Source organism: Aphelocoma coerulescens, chromosome 1 (assembly GCF_041296385.1).
Source record: "Aphelocoma coerulescens isolate FSJ_1873_10779 chromosome 1, UR_Acoe_1.0, whole genome shotgun sequence".
Taxonomy (NCBI): Eukaryota; Metazoa; Chordata; class Aves; order Passeriformes; family Corvidae; genus Aphelocoma; species Aphelocoma coerulescens.
This window is the reverse complement of record NC_091013.1, coordinates 8,670,029-8,692,945: the sequence shown is the minus strand read 5'-3', so window position 1 is coordinate 8,692,945 and position 22,917 is coordinate 8,670,029. Positions and strand designations below refer to the sequence as shown.

Here is a 22,917-nt window from a genome sequence, read left to right as displayed (position 1 = left end):
GTGTGCATCTAGCATGACTGGAAGTTTGAATTGAATATTGATTTGAAGTTGTTAATAAATTACTTGTGCAAATAGCCTACAGTGTTCTAAACATTGCTTTGTGATGCTTTTGATGTCAGTTGAATTACCATCAGGATTTATTCAATTTCTAAGAATATTTGAGTAAAATCATTAATTCCTACCTTAACTATTTTCTTAAGTTTAAAAATACAAAGTTCCTTTCCATTCTTTACAGAGCAAAGCTATGAATGCCATGCTTTTAGAGGAGATAGCAGAGTAATAATTGCTGTACTGAGAAAGCACAGAAGGAACTTGCCAGTTTTGTCCAAGGAAAAGGCTTTAGTGGGTTGCTTGAACCTCTCCCTCAGCATTTAGGTTGCCAGAAGTTGTGTAAGAATTTCACCAGCCCCAGATCTGTATTGACGAGGAAAGTTAGGATTCCTGTCTTTTCATCTGACTAAAATGGCATCTCCTTACCAGACCAAAGAGATCCATGGAAGCAATTTAGGGTATTAATACAGGAGAAATTGTTTGCATGGATACCACCATGTGGTAGCTACAGGCAAGGGCTTTAGAAAAAAAGACTGGGACTTTGAGGGCTGGGAATGGGAACTGACTCATCTGCTGACTATACATTTGGCCAAGTTTATAAGCACAATGTTTGTGGGATAACATACATAGTTTGGTGCATGGTCTGTGTTTCTGCAAAACTGCCTATAAACATTTGAAGGAGAGAGCCCTCGTGTTAAAGCACATTGGCCATCTGTACCTGTATGGGAAGTTGCAAAGTTCCTGTCTGGCAGCTCAGTCGTTTGTGAGGTTTATTTAACACAGTTTAACTCATTGTTATTCTTTGAATCAGAGATTATTCCACCAAGAGTAGTTACTGCTGCCAGTACTCTAAGGGTAGAGGTGCCTGTTTTGTTGTCGTGTGTTCTTTGAGAACCATGATCCTCCGGTGGTGAAAGAATTTCTGATGGTGACTAATTCTCATATGCTGAGTGCAATCTATTTTATTGAGGACTAGTAAGAAACCAACAGGGGATTTGGTTTGGATTTTTTTTCTCTTTTTTTGTTCGTTTTTTTTTTTTTTTAAATCTTGGTAACCATTTTTGAGAGGATGAGTGAATGAGTTACCCAGAAAAAGTTTCATCTATGGAAGTTCATCATCATTACGATATCCAGTATAATTTCAGTTCCCATGCCTCCTTTCCTTCTCTTCACTGGGTTCTATTCTGCTATTCCTTATGCCAGATCTCTTTTTCTTTGCAAATGCATTCTTTGTTTGTTTCCTTGCATTGTCACCAATGTAACTCCACACCTGGCTATTCTTAACACAGTTTTTATCAGGTTGATCTGTTACATTAACAAAATATGAAAACCTGTGCTTATTAAAAATACTTCAGGTACTTAGATTTTACAATGCAAGGAGATCTCAACGGAAGCTGGTAATTTCCCAATTCTTTTTGTGAATTCTCAACAATATTCACTATTATTTTCTGCATACTGTGCCAGACAGTGAAGGCAATCTGTCTGAATTTGGAGAAGGTACTGAGAATCAGTCTGGAAAGGAACTTGCTTTTCCCCTATTCCAGAAGTAAATTGATACCAGTTCCTGCACAGAAAAATTCTCTAGTATCTAAGTTAACAGCTGCACAGATTCAGCAGAAGGATGTTTCTATTAATCTCTGCAAGAGTAACTTTTTTTTTTCTGCTAAATTCTTTAATTTTACTTGATTGAGGGAGTGGGAGGATTGCCCTTTTTTTTTTTTTTAATTCAATTTTTTATGATTCTTTGAACTCTGGCAATTTAGAATGGCAAAATAAAATTAGGTTTTTGGATTATGCTGCTCTACATCTTCAGAGGAAAACAGGTTTTGAAATGGGGAGAAAGAAAATCCAGAAGAAATTTGAAAATCAAACTCAGGAATTATGTATGCTATTACATTCAACAGTTTCGGGGTTTTTTTAATGGAGAGAAGATGAGGTAGAAAAAATTTCAAAATAAAAATTTTTCTAAAATCCTACTGAAATGGACAAAAACATTCAAACTAGTCAGTTTGGTATTAAAAGTAAAAGTTACCTAAGTTAAAGCAAGTGGATAATGCCTACAGAGTTAAAAGAAATAATGGCATTCATTTAAGTGAATGGCTTGGGTAGTGAATGTCTTGCCTCTTGCAGCAGAATAGCTATTTTACTTTTGGGGAATAAATGTTCTCTGGGGTAAAGTTTACTTTTAATAAAAAATGCATCTTTTAAGGCTTCTCATTGCTTCCTCCTTGCAGCATTATAGAGAATATTTCATCTCTGGAGGCTGCATTGTGCAGCACTTTTGCCTCATAGCTCTTCATCTATAGGGAAGAACCTGACTTTTTTAGGGATTCCTGTGCCTTTGGCAGCTGATGGGCAACTGTGCCAAGAGCTATGAATTCTGGAGTTGGTTTATTTGGTCAGGGGGTTTTGGTTTTTTTCCTACTGTGATATTTTACATGGACCTTTTAGGCCACCTTTGGGAAGGCTCAGGTTAATTGGCTCCATGTTACCTGGAATACTGGTTACAAGAGAGCTCTTCCCCAATGTGCTTAACATATTTTCTCAGACAGTATAGGCTCTTAATATAAATTCATAGTTTAGAAAAATGGCTACGTATTCTATTATCCTTGGCAGAATCAAATTTATTTTTAATAGCTACCTTTTATCAAACAGCCATTGTAATAGAAGGTTTAGAAACTTCAGTGAATGATAGGATTCTTTTTCTCCAGAAGCCTATTAAGTTGGATTCTGCTGAGTTTTATTTTCTCTTTCATATTACTAGGAGAAGATTGATAAAGATTAATTCTTGTTTAATGTTTGTGATTAAACATATCTAACTCCATCTTTAAATGTATTGCTTTAAAATTATGGAGAGTGCAAATGTTAGACTTGCAAAAGGATGTTTATAATTGGTATAAGGGTATTTATAATCCAGCTGGTTCCTGCCTTGGGAAATAAATGTAGTGGTAAGTCAGTGCAGCTACAGGCTGTACCTGTTATCCCTTTTCAGTACAGTGTAACCAGTGCAGCTCAGCTGTGCTTGTTTAGGGACTGTTACAATGATGGATTTTTTCTGATAACTCACCCACCTCCTCCTGATCTTCCTAGCCCTTGAGACACCTCATTTTCTATTTTCTTAAGATATGAATATATTTGTTGCAGTCAATCAGTAGTTCAGCTCAACAAATAATATAGGGGATCTCAAATGAAAGTTCATATCCAGTGTTTCTGTCCATGTACTCTTTGCTTGCTTTTTAATTTTTCTCTTTTATTTGTTTAATTGAGTGGATAAACAGTGGGTTGATACATTTTCTCTCAGTTCCCTGGAAGTCATCAAAGGCAATTTACATTCAAAAATAAGAAAACAAACACTTCTCAGAATGTACACTGTTAGCAGATCAGCTATCACCTGATAAGAATTTTGGATTGTGTATCACATAAGCAGTGGCAAATGCTGTTGCAATCACCACTACTGGATAGTGGGAATAATGCCTTTTTAATGTCAAAAGAATATTGATAAGTTTTTCAAGACGTGGATCTCTAAGCAAGTTGGGTTTTTTAAAATGTTTCTTGGTTTGGGCTGATAGAGATTTCCTGATTTTAAATTGGAACTATTTAAGACAGGTTTTGAGCCCAATAATACTTCTAACTAAGCACAAAAGGGCCTAAAAGTTACAGTGGGGATGGGGAGAAGGATGGAGCAGAAGAATTTCAGTGGAGGCTGTGTTTCACCGTTGGACACCTGGATGCAGTCCACAGGGCACAGTGATAATTGCCAAAAAGATGGCAACTGCCAATCTGCCAATAACTGCCTGTCAAGTTCCTGAAATGCAATGAGTCATGATTGATTTAATTTTTTTAAGTAAAAATAAGCCACTGGAAATAAATTTGTTATGAAAAAATGAGCCTTTGCTAGTGCATATTGTGAGATTTGAAGTTTAACATTATTCAGCTTCTGAGTTACCCTGACATTTAGGCAAGGATCAGGTGCTTGGTTTGCATGCAGATACTCAAGTGCCAAAAGAAACTGGAACTGAATTATGTGTGCCACTTTACTTCTTTGGTATGTGATTGATCAAATCTTTTCAAACCTGAATAAAAAATGAAAATACAATTGTCTCTCAAATACTCTCTGTTGAACATTCATTGGCAGTTCTGCTGTATAAAAAGTCACAGTTTTGACAGGAGACCATGAAAAACATGAGGTAGAGAGAGAATGACCAATGATAAAGTAAATAAGTGGTGGTCCAATTTGGCCATCAAATTAGGTGAGATTGACAGGAGAACACTGTAATTGGGAAAATGGAGGCTAAAGGAAGGCTAGGAGAGGTGTGGACCTGCTGCTGGATAGAAGAGAGGACCTAGTGACAAAGCATGTGGAAAAGGCCAATGTGCACAACACCTTCTTGGCCTCAGTCCTTACAGGTCAGACAGAAGTCCTCAGGAATCCCAGCTCCTGAGGTCATTGTAAAAGTGCAGGGCAAGGTGAATTGGACTTTCCTTTTGAAGATTGAAAGTGCTGCAATCCCTCTCACTGTGTGAAAGCACAATCAATCTTAACAAATTTCCCTAATGTCATCTGGTACTTGAAGTGGCCCTGTAGCACAGCACTTTATCTCTGACAAATTCCCATTGCTGGTGGGGTGACAGTAAATCATCAAGCATTTGTGAATGTTGTTTGATGCTTGGTGAGATGTGAGTGACCATAAACACGGTGGTAATTAGATGTCTTCACAAGGACCTAAAGGTGTATTTGTTATTCAAGTGGATAGATGTCGTGTCTCTTTTGAAAATTGTGTGAACCAGACCACTCTGGTGGTGGTGGTGGGGTTGCCTCTAGTTCTCAGTCCAGAAGAAGCAGATGAGTTCTCTTTTAATGTTTGAAGGCAGACTTGCTTGGAAGGGAGATCCAAGGCAAAAATAGAGATCATGTCCCTTCCCTGTGCCCAGTGGCAGCACCCAGCACCGCTGGCAGTCACCTGTCTGCATTTGGAGCTGGCTGACTCACAGAAGGAAATGGACACGTGCCTGGAACAAAAAGCATCTCTGCAGGAAGCAGGGAGATGTAAGATGCAATCAATAAACTACAAGAACAGTTATCAAAGTACCAAGAAAGCTTGTGAAGCCTGGACAGACTTTTGAAGGCCCGTGCATGAGAGAAAGGCTGTTTGGATTGGATGTGAGAGAAGGGCCTAAGGCTGGATGAAGAACTCACTTTTGGATAGAGGCCAGCAGAGGAAAACCCTTGTCTGGGATTTGAAGATGCTGCCTGGAGGTGTTGGACATGCCCTTTTTCTAAAGCTGCCAGAGGCTGAGCATCCACAGGTCAGGTGGCTGCAGAGCAGCTGCTGTTCATGGCATCCCAGTGGGAAGCAAAAGGCTGGCCAACCTTTTAGCAAGGCAGTGTATCCATAAATAACCTAATTCTGTCAGAGCTGACTCCCTGGTGGCCCAAGCAGTGATTCTGGTCTCCTTTACTGGGCTGCAACCTGCAATCATTTATTTGTTTTTGTCTTCCATGTGTTAGTCTTCTGACACGTTTTTACTGATCTTTAGGTGAAGGTGGCAGCAGGTTTTTTAAATCCCTCTTAAAGCATCTATGTGTGTGCAGAGATTAGGATTTCAGTGAGCTGGAGTGCTTCATGACTGAGGGACTTCGGGGGCTCCTGGCTGATGGTGGACATGAAAGACAGCATAGGGAAGGAAGGGTGGGGTAATGGGGACCCAGGCATGTAAATCTTCAAGAACTGAGCAGCCACTGAGCTTAGTTACATATCACAGTTATTTTCTTGTTAAGGACCCAACTCATGTGCCATTGAAACTCCAGACTTCAAAATTATGTATTAAACACAAGTATTTTTATTCTGTAGAGTCAGTGGTAGAACTGGTAAGATCTGCAAGTCACACTATTTAAACTGGCATTCTCCTTTTTTACTTTGATTGAAGCATCACAGCATGACACCATTACCTATTTAGACATTTTGGTTTGGGCTCTTTTAATGCTTTGAATAACTGGTGCAGAATTGCATATGTACTCCTAACTAACTCTGCACTGGCATATTATAAAATGCACACTAATTGCAGGAAAGATTTTCTTCTTTTTCTTCTGTGGATGTGCTGATAGTCTCAGTTCTGAGTTGCTGTTAACCTGGGCTCAGCATGACTAGAATTATTGATGAGGGACAAGCAAAGATTGTTTATCAATCATCCAGAACTGCTCAGCATCTGCAGTTTCTTATAGTGATCTACCAGATTTTCCTCTTGACTGCATGTCTGACAGCTGGAGGATAGATTTATTCCGTGTCATGTGTGTGTAAAGAAATACAGCAAATACTACAACAACAACAAAAGTACTCACTCATATCTTGTATTCTTAGCACAAAATCTTAATCTGTTAAAAATTTCTTACAGATCATTGAGTTGAATCTCCAAATTAAAAGATTTTATTTTTTTTTACTTCCAGGAAATTGAAAAATGAGCTTCTGGAAGTGAGAAGGAAAGGTGGAAACAGCCACTCTCAACAGGACAACAGCAGGGTCTGTTTTCGCTGCCAGAAAAGCCTGGGCTTGATCTTTGACAGGGGAGACCTGTGCCAGACCTGCAAGCTCCGGGTTTGCAGCTCGTGTCGCGTGGTGGGCGCTGACGGGCACTGGAGGTGCTCGGTGTGTGCCAAGATTGCGTAAGTTGGGCAGTTTCCACAACCACTTCTGGAGGTTACAGCCGTGTCAGGGATTCTGGGCTGGTGCTACCACTGTACACCCCCTCAGCACAAAAGTGTATACAAGGGGAGAGGCTTGTCTGGGGGTTTTATTTCCCAATTCCAAGCCAGTTTCAGCTAGCTTGTTTCCCAAAGACTTGGTGTATACTTGGAAAAATAATTCACTTGATTAGTGAATATGGGATTTTTTTAGCTTGACTTGATGAGATAACCAGGAAGGAAAGGAGGAATGTGTTGGGCAGCAAAACTCAGTTATGTATCCTGATGCAAGGATTGGATGATACAAGAAAGAGACATGATAAAAAAGGAATTGAAAGGATATTTTTTTTTACAGACCATCAAACTAATGAGATCAGAAAAGGAAGGCTTTTTGTAAATTTTTTCAGGGAGTGAACCCAAATTGCTAGCTATGTCAAGCCTTTGGCTACCTAGACAGTGAAAAATTAATACAGCAAAAAATTAATACAGCAGGACATGGATTTTAGGGTTTGTGTCTTCTATCTTTACCTTTAGAAGGCTGCATCAATTTTTAAGTAGGTGTCTTAACCTCTTCTGCATCCAGTGGGGCACATCCAAAGGACAGTGTCTCACCTCTTCAGAGGAAAAATGTTCAAGTGTTTGATTTGTGAAATGATTTTAATTTGGTGGGGGCCTGGCTGAGCTCCTTGTATTTTGCCTCAGGCAGTTCCTGAGATGATGTCAGTGTTCTGCCTTTCAGAAGTGATGGGGTGCAAGTGAGATGACAGCACTGAGAACAGCAAACACAATGCTACACTTTAAAAATGAAGAAAAGAACAAGAGGTTTGTTGACCCTGCCACACTACCTCTAATTTCTCTAAAAACATTGAAACAAATGATAGCTGTGTTGTTTGAAAGCCAAGACAAGGTGACAGGATGATGAGTAAGAGCAGGCTCAAGAACAAATAATGTCAAAAGCAATTTAATTTCCATCTTTGATAGGGTGACAGAGGAGGACTTGTTGATGTCTTATAACTTGGCTGAAGCTAACCTTTTGATACTTTCTCTTGTTCCATACTAATAGGCTGACAAATCAGGGTAGCTGTGCCCTGGAATAAATTCTGCCAGTGTGATCGCAGACCTGCCTGAAAAATTATAAAGCCCTGTTTTCAGCGAGGTTATGGACATTTCACTGTCGAAAAATCACAAGAAAAGGAAGCAAAAAAAAAACCCAAACAAACAAACAAAAAAACCCAAAAAGCACCACACGTACAAACAATAAAAAACCTAACCTCCAGTGATATAGAGCAGAATATTTCCTGGCTTATTACTGTTAAATATTTTAGTTAAGGACCTTGATGCAGCAGATGAGTTTGCCAGTTACACCTGCAGGAGACATAAAAACTGAGAGGAGCTCCAGGCATGCTGAAGGACAGGATTAGGTTTCAAAGTGATGATTAGAATTTAGAGAAGTGGTTTAAAGGTAAAGCAAGTGATGGCTCCCTATGGGCATGTGGAAGTACTGCACTGGGGAAAAAAATGCAGCTGCAGAAACATAAAATGAGGATAAAGCCAGCTTATGCAGCTGTTCCTTAGGAAAGGATCTGGGTATTGTACTGCATAAAAGCTGAACATGAATCAACAGAATTTTCCACTGCAGAAAAATTGAGCATCACACAATGATGTACAAGCCAAATTATGGCCTGTAAAATACATGCTAAAATCCTACTTTATGTAGAGTACCTGCCCATTTCTGTGTATCACAATTCATATCAGCCACCTGGAGAAAGTTCAGCAGAAAATAATGAAGTTAGCACACAGGATGTCCAGAGCAATGGAAGGAGTCACAAGTGTTTGGCCTAGGCAAGAGAAACTGAAAACACCTGAGCTTTAAATCTACAGAAAGCCACTTACAGGCTGTTCTATGACCTCTCTTCAGGTAAGAGAAGTAATGTGATACTTAAATTGCAGTGAAAGGATATAGGTTAGATAGTATGAACACTGACATAACTTGGAAGGGTTGCAGAATGTTGTTTTAAAACAGGTTGGATAAACCTCTCTTGGGGATGATGACATCAATAAAGATGGTCCCGTTCTGGGGCTGAAAGATGAGTGAGGCAAATTCTCAAAACATGGTCTCTGCTTCTCCTGATTGTGCTGCAATTCTGTGTGCCAAGCAGTGGTCTTAGCAATCACCTTGACAATTAATTCTGGTTGAAACTCACCTTTAATGGCGAGTTTAATGGTGTAATTTGCTTGCAAAGTGCTAAACTTTGCAAGTGCTGAAGTTCTGTCTGTGTTGAGTATCTTTATGAAATTGAAAGCTCTCTCTCTCCTTTTTTTTTGTTCATATGCAGTGTTTTTGCAAGCTATATGACAGTTAATGACGTGTAAAATGTCTTTCACATTGCTGTGAGTACACCGAGAGATGATCTGTGTGGGCAGTATGGAGATGGAAGTTTGGGAAAGGCATTTCAGTTACATCATTGTGCATAGTTCTCCTTTAAATTATTTCAGTTCAGCTTTTCTCCCAAGTGAGAAATGCAGGGGGAATCAGGATTTTTAGGCTTTTTTGAATTACAGTTGATGGAGGAACTGATTAAGTTAATGCAAATAGGGCCTTTGACAAGATGAAAAGGCAAAAGGCAAGGAAAAAAAAATAATCCAGTGTTAAGAGATATTTATGCTTTATAAATAGCAAACAAAAGGCAGGAAGAGTGGAAAAATCTTTTAGCTCTGTGGCACTGATCTGCATACAGTGTTTGTGTCTGTCAAATTGGACTGTTTTACCATGATACTGGCTTTCCAAAGAGTGTTGGAAAACTTCTATGTTTGCCCCTCTTTTTGCAGCCTTGATTATGTTGATATCTGTGTAGACTCTAGCACCTGCTGAGCTGTTCCATTGGCAGGAGCAGGTTATACTGTTCTTTTGATGTGTATGTCTGTTGTCACACAGACTGTGGCACCCTTAAAAGTCAGGGAGAAGTGTTTATGGCCTCTGTGAACTCTTGACAGTTTTGCTGCTGTACTAGTTCATGGCTGCACTCCCCAAATTGTACTCAAGAGTGTCTTTTAAGTGCTATTTAAAGTGATGGTCATAGTGTACAAGCCCTCTTACATAGACATGAGTTACATCTGCAGGAATATGTCCAGAAGTTCTTCAGGACTGTTGGAAAACCTAAGTAGTACATCTGATGTCAGAGAAGAAGGCCTGGTACTGGATGGGGAGTGTATTCATTCAAAGAGAAAAGTACTGCAGAAATTACTGCAGGAATCCCTTGAATTACACAGATAATCCAAAATGGTTGCTGAAACAAATAACTTGTGTCAATAAAAAGAATTTAGGTAATATCAGTCAGCTTCTGCCTGCCTGTTGCTTCATTTAATACATTTTGAGCTTTCTTTCCCTCTGAGATTTTGAGTCCTGCCTATCCAGTCCTAACACTGGAGTTTGGGATACCTGTAGTAGAGTGAAAGGGCATTTTGTCACATGGCCTGGGATCAAATCTTGTTTTTGCTTTAACATTTAGGGTGGATTTATGTCCAGCTACCAAGTTTAAAAAAAAAAAAGAGACAGCAAACTGCAAGCATGCTGACTTTTGTTTGATAAACAATAATTTCAAGGTGCTAATTTTATAAATATATGGTAAAGCACAATATTATTATCTGAACAAATTAAAATAAACCCCAAACACAACATAGTAACATGATGGTGGCTGTAGGAGTGAGATACTAGTTCATTTAATAAGAGTCTCTTTGTTCATCTGTCAATCAGAACATCATCTGGCAACAAGAGAATATGACTTCTATAAAATAATAGTGAGAGCATTTCATCTGCCATTTCTCCAGAGACAGACTTGCCTGAAAAACAGCTTATGGTGATGGGGAAGCTCATGACAATACATTAATTATATTCTGAAAGGCTTTCAAAAAATGAGATTTAGTGAAGTTGAGGAAAGACTTTTGAATGTGAATAGTGAGAGAGGCTCATCAGTATTTTTAAGTATAACAAACAGGTTTCTATGTAAGTTGTCTTACATTTTACAGTTACTGTCAAAGGATATCTCCCTTGAATGTCCCTAAAGAGAAAATTACTCAGTTGGATTTTGCCCTTCATGGGTGTTATGACCAGCTGAAATATAAAGTCTTAAGATAAAGCATTTACAGGTCAAGAAGGATTAGAGCTAAGTCTTCAGCCAAATTCTTAGTTCTACAGCTGAGGTCAGAGAACAGGACAGTCCTTATCCATGTGATTGTTTGATAGTTGTGTTGTTGCACCATTTAATGAGATAAATCAAGCCTGTATGTAGTGATGCACTTGAAGGAGGAAGCTTTCTGCTCCATTCCCTGCATACAAGGAACAGAGGTCATCAGGAGCTTTCAAACACGGGTGCTAAAAGAGAAACTTTCCATTAAAATCTCTTTTTTTTCCTCCTGCATCTTCCTAAGTTATGATCAGTTTGTATTTTAAATTTGGCAGACAAAATGATCAATAGATTGAGGTAAATAAAGTTCTTCCAGCAGTCCTCTGATGGGCATATTTCACACCTTGATATTGTCTGTATTTCTTATTGAAAGTGTGTCTAGGTGTCTGAGAGCACTGCCTTTGATATATCAAGTGCCTAGGTAGCCCAAGCTATTACAGCAGAAAAAAACAGTAATGGGAAATTTGTCTTCATCTTTGAAATAATTATGCTGTCTTAACATGTCATGAAAATTCATCAGTATCTCTTAGTAACATTTATTCCCATTAGGAGCCTAAAAATAGAGGCATTTCCAATGTTTTAATATGCAAATGCTTTTCAAATTTCTTATAATTTTATTTTAGTAACTTCTAGGCAAGTTTGCCTTCTTTACACCGGGTCAAAAATTTGTGTTTGATAGCCTCACAGCATGATAAAACTTAGAGAGGAATTAATTTATGTTATAGAAACTACTCTGCAGAACTGAATACATACAAAGATGAGGGTATATGCTTTGGTATGCTCAAACATGGGCTGCATTTTAGCCAACTTTTGGTTTTGCCATTTTTTCCCACATTTTCTTCTTGATGATGAAGTAAAATAACTTGAGGAAGAGGGGATGGAAAGGAAGGTAGGCTGAATTTCCTGCCTCTGCTGTGGATGTAAGTTAGACAGGATGATCAAATGGAGATGAAACTGTTTTACCAATGTGGGGCTTTGCCCTAAAGAAATAATTGAAAGTGAAAATTGGGACTTTCCATCTTTAATGGATTTTTTTATTATTAATTGAGCATTTAACTGTGAAGTGCCTTGCAAAAATGAGAGTGGAAAATCTGACTTTTTGTCAGGGGCAGGCCCTAGGTTATGTTGTGTTTTTAAACTGAGCAGCAGGTCATTAAAGTTAATTTGTTTAGTAGGAGATCACAGAGGGGGAAGAAGCACAGGACCAAAGCCTGCTCCCTCTCATGATGGTGTGAGGTGGATCAGTAATTAACATAGAAGGACTTTAGCAGATATCTAAAGTATTTGGTACTAAACTGCTGGAATGTGAATTTTCCGAGCTGTTCTGAGCATAGGAAAGAGCAATCATGCAAAAGTTGCTGTTATTATAATTTTTAACACTGTTTTCCTTCTTTTTAAAGCTACTGACTTCAGCATCTGTTGAACGTCTTGGAAGGCCAGTTTAAATCCTGTTTTGGTAGAAATTATACATATTGACATTATGAACTACATCAAACTGAGAAAGTAAAGAACATGCATGCATTTATCATGATCTGCAGTCAGTATGGACCTTGGGCCCATTTTGCAAACAACAAAACAACAAAAACAAACCTGCAAGCACTGACTCAGGGTACTGTTGAGTAAAGCCCTTGTTTCTTTTCACCTGAAACAGCTATTTAGACAGAAAGGGTTCATTTAAATCCTGTGTCTGAAATAGTGCATTTTATTTCTATCTCAGTAGGCAAGAGACTCCCCTTGTCATAATTGCATGAAAATAACATTATTATTATTAAAAGGCTGTTTAGGTCTTGCTCTTCATTTTTTGATTCAGAATGTCAAATGCAATTATGAAATTCAAACTTCAAGTCAGAGACTTAGGCAATCATTTGATCTGAAGTAATTTCTATTTATGTGTAGAACAAAAACTATCTTAATAGGTATTCCTGACATGTATGAGTGATTAAGATAACATGAACACTAGTCTTTGTGTGAGTTGTTCAGTATACATGAAAAAAACTCCCAATAGTAATGCACTAGAAATTCAAAGCTGCAAAGCTTGGGGGTGTTCACCTTATTTCATTAGAAAGTGATATTTTTGTAGAAATGATCTATTGGGTAAGGCCATTTCTGCAAAAAAAGGTCTGCCAGCTGAAGTCAGGATCTCAAGACATGCAGTAACACTGATGAAAATAAGGATGAAGGTTTGAAGTGAGGGTTGAGGCCTCTTGTTTCATGCAGCGCTCACAATGGCTGGATGTCAGTGCCTGTTGCTTTTTCCCTTTCACTGTGGATAAACAGGGCTGGCCAGAGAGGTGAAGCACCTGAATAAAGCAAGGCAATACTCCCTCCCTTTGCCATGTTTTGTGCCTCAGTTGAGGGAGTTGTCTGTTTTACCTCAGACCTCATCCTTCTGGTGAAGGCAGAGCAGAATGGGCGTGAGCATCTCCAAAGTAGCCCTGCTGAGGAGTTGGCACCTCATTGATAATGCAGATCTTAATAACATTAGTCTAATGAAGAAGGTGAGCAGTTCTGTTTGTCATCATTACCTGAATGGGCACACAGTTCAGCTCTGTCAGTGTAGTGACTGTCACAGTCCTTTGCCTGCTCAGCCCTGAAGAAGGGATTTGCACCCTTCTCTTTCCTTGGGGTCCAATTTGTGTTTGCCAGCAATGTCCTGGAACTTCCTCGGCTGAGCAAGAGGGCACAAGCTGTGTAATTTGGGGCTGTTTGATTGTGGTAGTTTAGAGGTGGCAGAGAGAGATTAGTAAGAGAAGTAGATTGCTTAGTTATCCTTTGCCAGAAGATAAAGGGATCAAATGTTTTTGCCCAAATAAACTAATCTATCCCTTCCCTGCACAGCTGATGTGTGGGGAAGATGAGTATCAGGTCAGTACAGGGATGGCAAGAGGAAGGGAAAGAGCTTCTGCCCAGCACTCCTTCCTCACTCCCAGCCTGGTGCCAGTCTTTCCCACCTCGTAGGCTGCTTTAGTACCAGAGGGAGGAGTAGCAGAGGTTGTTCATATGGCGTGGGATGGAGTGGGGACACAGAGAGGGAGACTGATGGTGAGCTCTAAGGCTGCAGGTTACCCATACCACAGTGGAATGGAGGAGAGGAAGGCCTCTCTCCCAGGGCTGGATGCTGAGGGAGGGCCTCCCTCCACCAACACCACCACGGCTGATCCCTCCTTGCACAGCCCAGAAGTCCTGCATCTGCTTCTTTGCCAGTCTCCTTCCACAGCTGTCCCATCTATCCTTCCCTTGTCTGCAGCTCCTTCAGTCTCTCCAGCCCCCATGACCCTCCCTGACCCCTTGGTCCTGCTATTGCAGGGTCAAATATCCAGATCAGACCATAAAACTTATATATGTTGAAACAAGCAGACACACTGGTCTCAGCCACCCTTCCACCCAGGCTGAAGGCCCCTGGGTGCCTGTGATACAGGAGGCACCAGAGAGGATTTCTCTCCCTCATCACTGTTAACATCTGGCCAGAAAATATAGGGGATGGTTCTCCAGGGGCCCTGTGGCAAAGAGCTGCCCCTCCATGAATCACAGAAACCCATGGGGTTGTCATCATGAGGGCTGTGTGTGGAAATAATTGCAAGGTGTGGTTGTAAAAGCCTGGAGCTTTGTGTGAGGCAGCCTTCAGCTCTCCTGAAACTCTGGGTGAAGGTCACACCTCCCTTAGGTTCTCTGAGCTTGGAGAAGGGTGAAGATGCTTCTCTGGATAAGGATGTGGGCAGTGTTCTGCCTGACCTTGATCAAGTTAAGTGTTTCTGGTGAGATATCAGGGACGGGTGAAATCTACCTCCAAGGGGAAAACAGCACTTGTGGAGTTTTATGGTCAAACTTGGTAGTAACTGAGGAAAAAAATGAATGAACTATGTAGATCATACTGCAGTGTGACATGTCATTCACATTGCAATGGAATTTGATGGTGTAGTGAAAGGTCTGGAAGGTTTATGGTTTGATATAAAACATTAGACATGCCATAAATCTTGGTTTAAAATAACCGCACAGAGAAGTGTGTGTGGTAAGGGAGTTGTGAAAATACACATTCAGAGAAAAAACGTTTTTCACACCAACCAGGTCAGGCATAGTTTCTAATGAAGTGAATCCTTTTCAGTGTTTGGAATCAACAGAAGTAATTTAAACATTCCTGGTAGAAGCATAAAGATTTTATTTAATACCTTTCATAATGACTGAGTGATCGTGATGATGAATTATGGAGGGTTTTTTCACTAGGAGTCTGCAACAAGAAGATAAGGCAATAATCTCTTTCTGTGCTTGTGGACATGTGTTTGGGATTTGGATTTTTTAAACTTTTTTTTTTAGTGAGCCATGCAAAGATGCATGCTTTATTAACAGGTTAGGATGAACTGATAATATTAAGGTATTTTCACCAGTGTCAGGATGTTATTCTGTAATTTTTAGTATTTTCTCAAGTGAGACTCCTTTCAGGCATGACTCAGAAATAATTTAATAGTGAAGATATTGATCAGTGCTCTAAATCCATCTGTAGCAATTTTCATGCCCAAGAGACTGGATGATTTCTTTTCCAGTAGTGGTTTGAAAGTATGCTTTCTTATTGAACAGCAAGCAGGAACATGTCTGGAGCTAAATCAGTTTTTAATGTTTGGGCTTTATTAGTTAGTTTATTTGCTTTTTATTAGAGTATTCATGATTAGTAGCTTTTTGCCATCAATTGTGCATAACGAAGCAGTAGAAATGGTGATGCTGTGCCACAATGAAACTAATTCAGGAAAAGGTTAAAAAACAGCATAAAAATATACCCAGCAAAAATCCAGCAATGCCAGTACAGGTTTTCTTAATTGCTAGCAAAGGTAAAAGAATTTGAAGCCATAAAAAGCAGCACTATCCAGAACAGCAGCAAAGACAGATTTTCATTGCTCTGAACCTCTGACACACAACTAATTCATAGCAGCACTGCTATGTGGAGAAACTGCACATAGTGTCAGCATATAGAACTAGAAATTGAAAATGTATATAGACTGGCAGCAACCTGTCTATAACCACGTAGGATCCATGAACTGCTGACTCATCTGGCAGAAGGTTTGGTGGGGGATTTTCTCCCTTAATCCACTGTTGCTGTTTCTGTGCCTTGTCATTTTGGAGATATTGAAAACTGTGACACTGAGTAGCTCACAAAAGACTAGGATGACAGTATATTATGTGTTTTTACAGAAATCTTGTAAATGTGGTTGAAACACTTTTTTTGCCAAGTAAATTTCTCTCTACTAAAAATTCCTTTCCATTCTCAAAGCAAGGCAATATTTTTCTGCTGTGTCCTATAATCCCGAGCTCTACAATCAGTCACTTTATTTTGAACTGTGCAAATGTTGTCCAGAATTTGTGAGCATGGCAGTTGATTGATGAACTGCAGTAGCTCTGTTTTGCCAAGCTTGTTAATGGGTATGTGTCTCTGGCTTTTTAAACTTTCCTCGTACAGAGAGCTACGGATAGTGACAGGAGAATGGTTCTTTGAAGAGAGAGCAAAGCGCTTCAAACAATTGAATCTTGGAACAGATGTTGTCAGACAGTCTATCCTACACAAATTCCCAGGTAGGGGCCTCATGAGGAAAATTTGGTGGTGCTTAATATGTTGAAAACCTTGTTTCTTGAGTGTTTGGCTTGTATTTTATTCCTGACAGTGGAAATTGTAAGTATAATCAGAATTTTAATCTTAATTCTTTATTTGTGCCTTACTATACAGTGATTTATGAATGATTTATATTCAGGAAAGGTAAGGCCTATATGAAAGAAGTATCTCTGTGGAGATAGGGAGCTGCTGAAAAACTCACTGTCCAAACAAGTAGACAGTGTTATTTAGCTGCAAAGCCCAGCAGCAGATACTCTGAAAGATAATTCTCAGCTCCTGCCAGGAGGTTTGGCTGTATGGAGAGATTTAAAGACAGCCATTTTTTGCCTTTGGCTCTCTTATTTGTGATAGTGGTGTGTAAAAATCACTCAGATTTTCTTTTTCAACTCTGAAGAAGAAAGGTAAATGGGAGCTCCTGTGCTGTCTGCTGGAGCAGGGGCTACGTGGTATTCAGACCTTCCTTTTGCCAAGGTATCTCCAACAAGCTGCACCTGCACTTTTAGGTGCAGTAAATTGTCTGTCTGTTTTGGCCAAACACAGCACCGTGTGTGTGAGCTGCTCTGGTACATTGCAGGGTACCACAGGACCACTAGTGTAAGAAACAGGAGTTTTTCCTGAAGGCTGATGGTCTGTACTCACTTAACTCCTTCACTCTGCACACAGAAGCTGTTTGTTAGGTAGTCTATTTTGGGTGTAGCATTTATCCCTAGTTTTATCCCCTCATTCTTAAGGAGAGGAAGTGGTTTACTGCCACTGGAAAAAATACGTGGTGCAAACCCACTCCTTGGAAAATACACACCTGCAATATCCCTGTGCTTCAGAAGCTGTAAAACTGGCAAGTGTGTAAGTTCTTGATATCATGTCAGTGGTCAGATTGGGTATTTCATGATTTGTTACTTGATAGATATATTGAAAAATATCTTTAAGCCATTTTCCCTATGCCTTAGTCCTAGTTGAACAAATATTTTAATTATGAAAACATTCTTTTATTCAAAACAGAAGATACTGTACACCTCAAAATTAAATTGTAGGTCCTTTGATTATTAAATATTGTCACTGATATATTCGGAAGCATAGATCAGGACCAGAGCTGATAATGAGGAACATCTCAAGCTAAAGTTTTATTTTATTAAAAGGAGCCCCCAAGGCTTTTTCACTATCTGGTTTTGCAGGTTGTTGGACATGTGCTGTGGTTTTTGTGCAAAGTTCACTTTTTAATTTCTTTCCCCATCCACTGCAGACAGAGCTTCCAATGTGGATGAAGAAAGAACATTCAAAGATCAACCCCAAGAAAGTGAAGAAAAAAAGCCAGATGTACCAGCCTCCTCCACAAATGGGCACAAATCTGTCTTTAGCAGACCTAGAAAAATTGGGTAAATCCTTTGGTTTTGTTGTTGGTTTTTGTTTTGATTTCTGGATTTTTTTTGAAAACTGATTAATCTGAAAACAGCTGTATACGGTTGGATAGATTTTCTTTTGAGTTTCTCCAGTCTTCCACATGAGCCTCAAACTTCCTGGGGTAAGAAACAGCCTTCATTTAAAGGCATACTTACTATAATTAGATTGCTGTTTCCTAGGAAATGCAGCAGTAATTATTCTTCATCTATGAAGGTAGCAGAAAAAAGTCAATTTTACTCCTGGATTTTTCTTGTTTCTATTCAGAAGTAACAGTGTCCTTAAATGCAGGCTTGCTGAAGAAGCAAATGCAAAAAAATAGTGTTTGTAGGATCTGTTTTTATGTATATTGGTCAGTTTGGCTCACAAGACAAGTTTTCCTTTAGCTTCCAGCTGTGCAAGTGCAGCCTAAGAGTGTGTGTGAGACAGTGAATAAACAGAACTGCTGCTGGTCATTTTTCAGGGTTTAGCCCCAGTTTGGCTGTGCCCTTTGAGGTGCACTCACTCTCAGGGGACACAGACATTCACTGACTCTGTGGTTACACAAATGGTGTCTGGACCTAGCTGGAGGTTTTGGGTAAATGGGAAGAAAACCTGGATGGAAGTTCCTATCATGGCTGGAGCCGCCATGGTAGCTGGAAAACTTTGTTTCTGTTGAAAGGAAGAGCACATTTTTATTAGGGATCCTAAAGATAGGGCAGGTGGATGCCTTCCACGGCTTTTTTACTGCTGAGAAGAGATGAGTATGGAATTCCCTGCTCCAGCCACTCCAGAAATTAACACAAGTGTTTCATCTCTCTTTAATATAAGGGTAAAGAGCATCAGAATGCCTCTGGCCTCTCAAATTATGGTGAGGAAAGAGCCATCTTAGGGAATCCTCTATAACAGACCTAGACTTTTTTCTCTGAGTCATGCTAAGTGGTATAAGTCATGCCATAGTAGGAGTGCATTAAAGTTTCCTTTTCTAACCCTCCTTCTATTTAAATCCTTAAGCAAACCAATTAGTCATATTCCCTTACAAGAAACAATTGGTTTTCTCATTGTCATTTATTTTAGTGGTGCTTTTTCCATTTGTGGACAGGTATGTTTCTGGTGGTGACATTCCCCGTAACAAAAATTTAATCCTACAAAAATTTGGCTTGCTTTTCCTAGTGTGTATGGTGGCCTCTTTCAGAAATATTTCATTACTGTTCCTCTTCCTTGCTTGCTTCTTCCTGCCTCAGGTTCCACATTCGTGTATCTCATAAGTGGATTAGTTTTAGCAAAGCTCTTTTGGGGCCAGCTGCTACTGACAGGGTAAAGGGATGACTTATCAGTCTATTGTGGTTTGTAAGGTCATGAGGAATACTATTAATTTTTGAAATTTCATTTCATTAATTTCTTTCCCATTAGGCCATGTTTTGCAGGGTAAGTGGGTGATGCCATGTTTTTTATAAATGGCATGTTTGGGGCATTTGATGAATATAATTCTAGAAAATATCCATAAGAGAAAATACATATAGCATAATTTTCTAGGGGAAGATACACATACTTAGTCAAAAATACTTTGTTAACTATGAAGTCCTAAAAACATAGAGATGAGTTTTCACAAAAGGCCCATCTGAATAGAAGGAATATTTAATGTTTTGGTGTCTTAAAATGCAGTTTGTAGTAAATATGATGTTTCTCCCCCCAGGAACCAGTTCCATAACCAGATTTGGTGCTCTCTTCACCCTTACATCCTGAGCTGTCCATAGGTTAGCCAGATGAAATTAATGGACTGTGCACATCGCAACTTTAAAAATCTTTTATTCCCTGTTTTCAACAGGAAGGTTATCAGGGCAGTTACCAAAGGAGAAATTACATATGGAAAAGATGAAGGTGAAAGGAACACAGGTTCAGAGGCTGAAAGCCCAAGTGTGCGTGGTGGCAAGTCAGCACTGTGCTCTGAGAGGTGAGCAGGAATCTGGGACAGCTCCTGCTGGGACCGACCTGGGGGCGTGTGCCAGTGCCCTGGGCTGCTTCGTGTCTTGGGATGCTCAGCATAAATGCTGTCTGAGAAACAGAGCTTATGTTCATAAAACAAACAAAAAGCACCCAACAAACCTAAAAATTATCTCCACTCATTTTACTCTCCTGGTGTTCAGCTGGCGACTGATGTCAGTATGCTGTTTCTTGTTTTCTGGCTTTTAATTGGTGAGTTGTGTTCTTGTTACAGAACTGAAGCTCTTTGTTTTTCTTTAGTAATGGCATGTTTATTGATTATAATTTATGTTTTCTTCTTCAAAGGTTGTTTGTCCTTCTCTTTTCATGATTATTGTCACAGTTATTTCTGGTAGGATTCCATTTGTCGTTATTCTGGGTCTAAGAGATCTCTGCTATTATAATGCCTCTGATGGCATTATAAGATGTCAACAGCAACATTCCTGTCATGTCCTACCTTCAAAATGAAGCCAAAGAGCAGCTCACTTTTTCCTTGTTCAGTTGGATAACCTGCACTGGATAGAGACCCACATTCTTTGCTCAGGTGCACACACCCAGGAATTTTACAATTTGAATTTAAAAAATAATAATAATTTGCTGTAAGTTCCAATAGAAATTTCTATCCCTAAACTAGTGTTTCTGGGAGACTTCAAAGAGATATGCAGGAAAAAAAGATAACAGGTGAAAGGAACATCGTAGAGTTTAGTACCTCCTCAGATAAACCTTCTTGTTTAAGCAAGAACTTGCTTCTCTTTTTTACCTACAATTCAAATCCATTTCCTAGATGTTCTGCAAGATGTTTAAAGCTGATGGTGACAACCTTCTTGAAAGCTGATAATCTGATTTTTTTTCAGTGGATGCTGCAGAATTTTCCAGCCAATTCAGCTTTCGAGCTAGTTTTCTTTTTTAATCCATACAAAGTTCTTTTTTTTTTTGACTAAGCTTATTAGGCCTTCTGTATCTAACCAGATTCACAGCTGACTTCTCTGAGACCAGAAGCAGATTTTTTGCTGGTTTTATGCATTTGTTTTGCTTTTCACTGAATAGAGTAGAGATGAGTGAAGGATCTAAGAGACAACCTCAGGAATCTGGAGTCTGTGCTGCTTAATACTGAGGTTATGCAATATTGGTAGCTTTCTCTGAGAGTTTAGCAGGATAAGGACAAAGGGAATCTTGTGAGAGGTCTATGTGGCTGTTTTTATGTGCCAAACTACAAGAAAGTTATCATGCATTTAACCATAAATGAAGCAAAATAATTTTATTTGGGTGGTGGATTTCAGCGCCTGATAAACTCTCTGTACAGACTTAGAAGGAGTGAAGCAGTCTGTAAAGACAGATTTTATGTTTGATTGCCTTGCTTCACTTCACATAAATCATCAATTTTTAGCTGTTTCCCAGAACACAGAATGTTTTAAATTAGGGGTATTGAGTCATTATGGCTTCTCCTCTACTTGTCATCTCATTCTCTCCTGGTGAAATTGGTGTCCTGTGCCAAAGTGCAGAGTAACGTTGTCAAAATTGGTAGTATTTCACCTACTTGCAGGGAAACCAAGAGAGAATTTTTATTCTTTTTAAACATTTCTGTTTAAGAGAAGATGTATTGATGAGCTGGGAACAGGGAGACATTTTAAAATAATTTTCTTTGCTTAAAAAGGTTAAAAAAGTGCAACAGATTACCCTTTCTAACCCTCAGTGTTCACATGGGTTTACCAGTTTTTTCTAACAAAATGTCCCATGGAAAAACTTGTGCTTGTTGTGATGTTAGACAGCAGTTGGGGTCTGGTGCACTGGTCACAGATGATTTTTTGTCACTTTTGCTGACGTGAAATCTCCAAGAAGACCTGTCCATGTTGGTTGAAAGAATCAATCATTTTGGGTCAAGCGACATTATTGCAACATAAACAGGACAGTGAACAAGTTGGTGTTTTTCTGGAGATGCTGGACCCAGACACACAAGGATTTTGGAATTTCTGGAGATAGTGCTGGCACTAAATTGACTGTAGAAGTGTCCAGAATTGTCATGGGACTGTAGTTTCCCTTTACACCAATGGAGCAGCCTAGTAGGAAGGGTTGCACAAGTTGTCCCAGCTCCTGCTGGAAGTGAATGCAGTGTGAACCAAACACGGACAATGCAGCTTCTGCAGCCTGGATGAGAGCTGCCCATTTGGGCCATTTGCAGTTCTGGTAGAAGTGCTGACAATATTTGTATGACTTGTATGTGTGATTCATCTTTTTATTTATTTATTTATTTTATTTCCAGGTGATCCCGCAGTCCATCAGGGCACAGTTATTCTCGTAACCTGTTAGCACAGCACATTTCTTGCTGCAGTTTGCAAAATGAGCTGCCTTGGCTTGCTCAGAGCAATAACCCTTCCCTCCTCCTCTCTCCACCGCAGAGGGAGCACGCTTTCCCTGACCAGCAGCGGTGCAGGGGCTGCTGCAGGACATCCAAGAGGAGCCCTGGGCCCTGCGAGCCGAGGCAGCTCTTCCAAGCCTTCCCTGCCGCGCTCTCCGGCGCTCAGCGCCCGCAGCATGACCACAGATTGCAGCGGGGTAAGGGCAGGGCTGGCTCCAGGGACAGCTGGCACCAAAAGAGGTGGCTGGGCTGGCATCTGCCCTGTTAGCTGGATCTGCAGCACAGCAAGGACAAGCCTGACAGAGAAAATCGGATTTCTTCCTCGGTTCTGCTGGGGCCTGCGGAGATCTCTGCTGGAGCAGAGTTTGTCATGCTCTTATCAGTGATGCGGTTTTTGGTTTGGCAGGCGTTTCTCTTTTGTCTAAAAATTGCTGTTGATGTCCAGCATTAGATAATGAGTTACAGATTCTGAACTGGGAGGCACAAGGGATGGGAATGAGCATTTTTTGGCACTTTAGAGCCTTGAGTAAGTGCTGTGAAATAAGTATGTGACTTTCAAGCATGCACAACCCAGCATTCTCCCACTGACTTCTAAGGGAAACTTTGCAAGTCCAGCACTTGCAGAAAATCAGGCCAAACTGATTTTAGTTTCTTCTGGGTTTGGATGCTGGGCTCTGCACAAATTATGCCATAG

General features: G+C 39.8%; 1 protein-coding gene across 12 annotated transcripts in view; it reads left to right on the top strand.

Moving 5' to 3' along the window:
• The window catches only part of SYTL5 (synaptotagmin like 5), an 80,170-nt gene that overhangs the window by 29,947 nt on the left and 27,306 nt on the right, over positions 1–22,917 (top strand). For 11 of the 12 annotated variants that reach the window (XM_069029776.1, XM_069029461.1, XM_069030175.1 and 8 more), the window contains 5 exons: positions 6,497–6,712; positions 16,361–16,473; positions 17,751–17,883; positions 19,713–19,838; positions 22,264–22,420. In XM_069029776.1, coding sequence (XP_068885877.1) covers positions 6,497–6,712; positions 16,361–16,473; positions 17,751–17,883; positions 19,713–19,838; positions 22,264–22,420 — 745 coding nt within the window. Of the gene's footprint in view, positions 1–6,496; positions 6,713–7,477; positions 7,553–16,360; positions 16,474–17,750; positions 17,884–19,712; positions 19,839–22,263; positions 22,421–22,917 lie in introns of those variants that run through there. The other variant, XM_069030252.1, reaches the window with a different exon arrangement.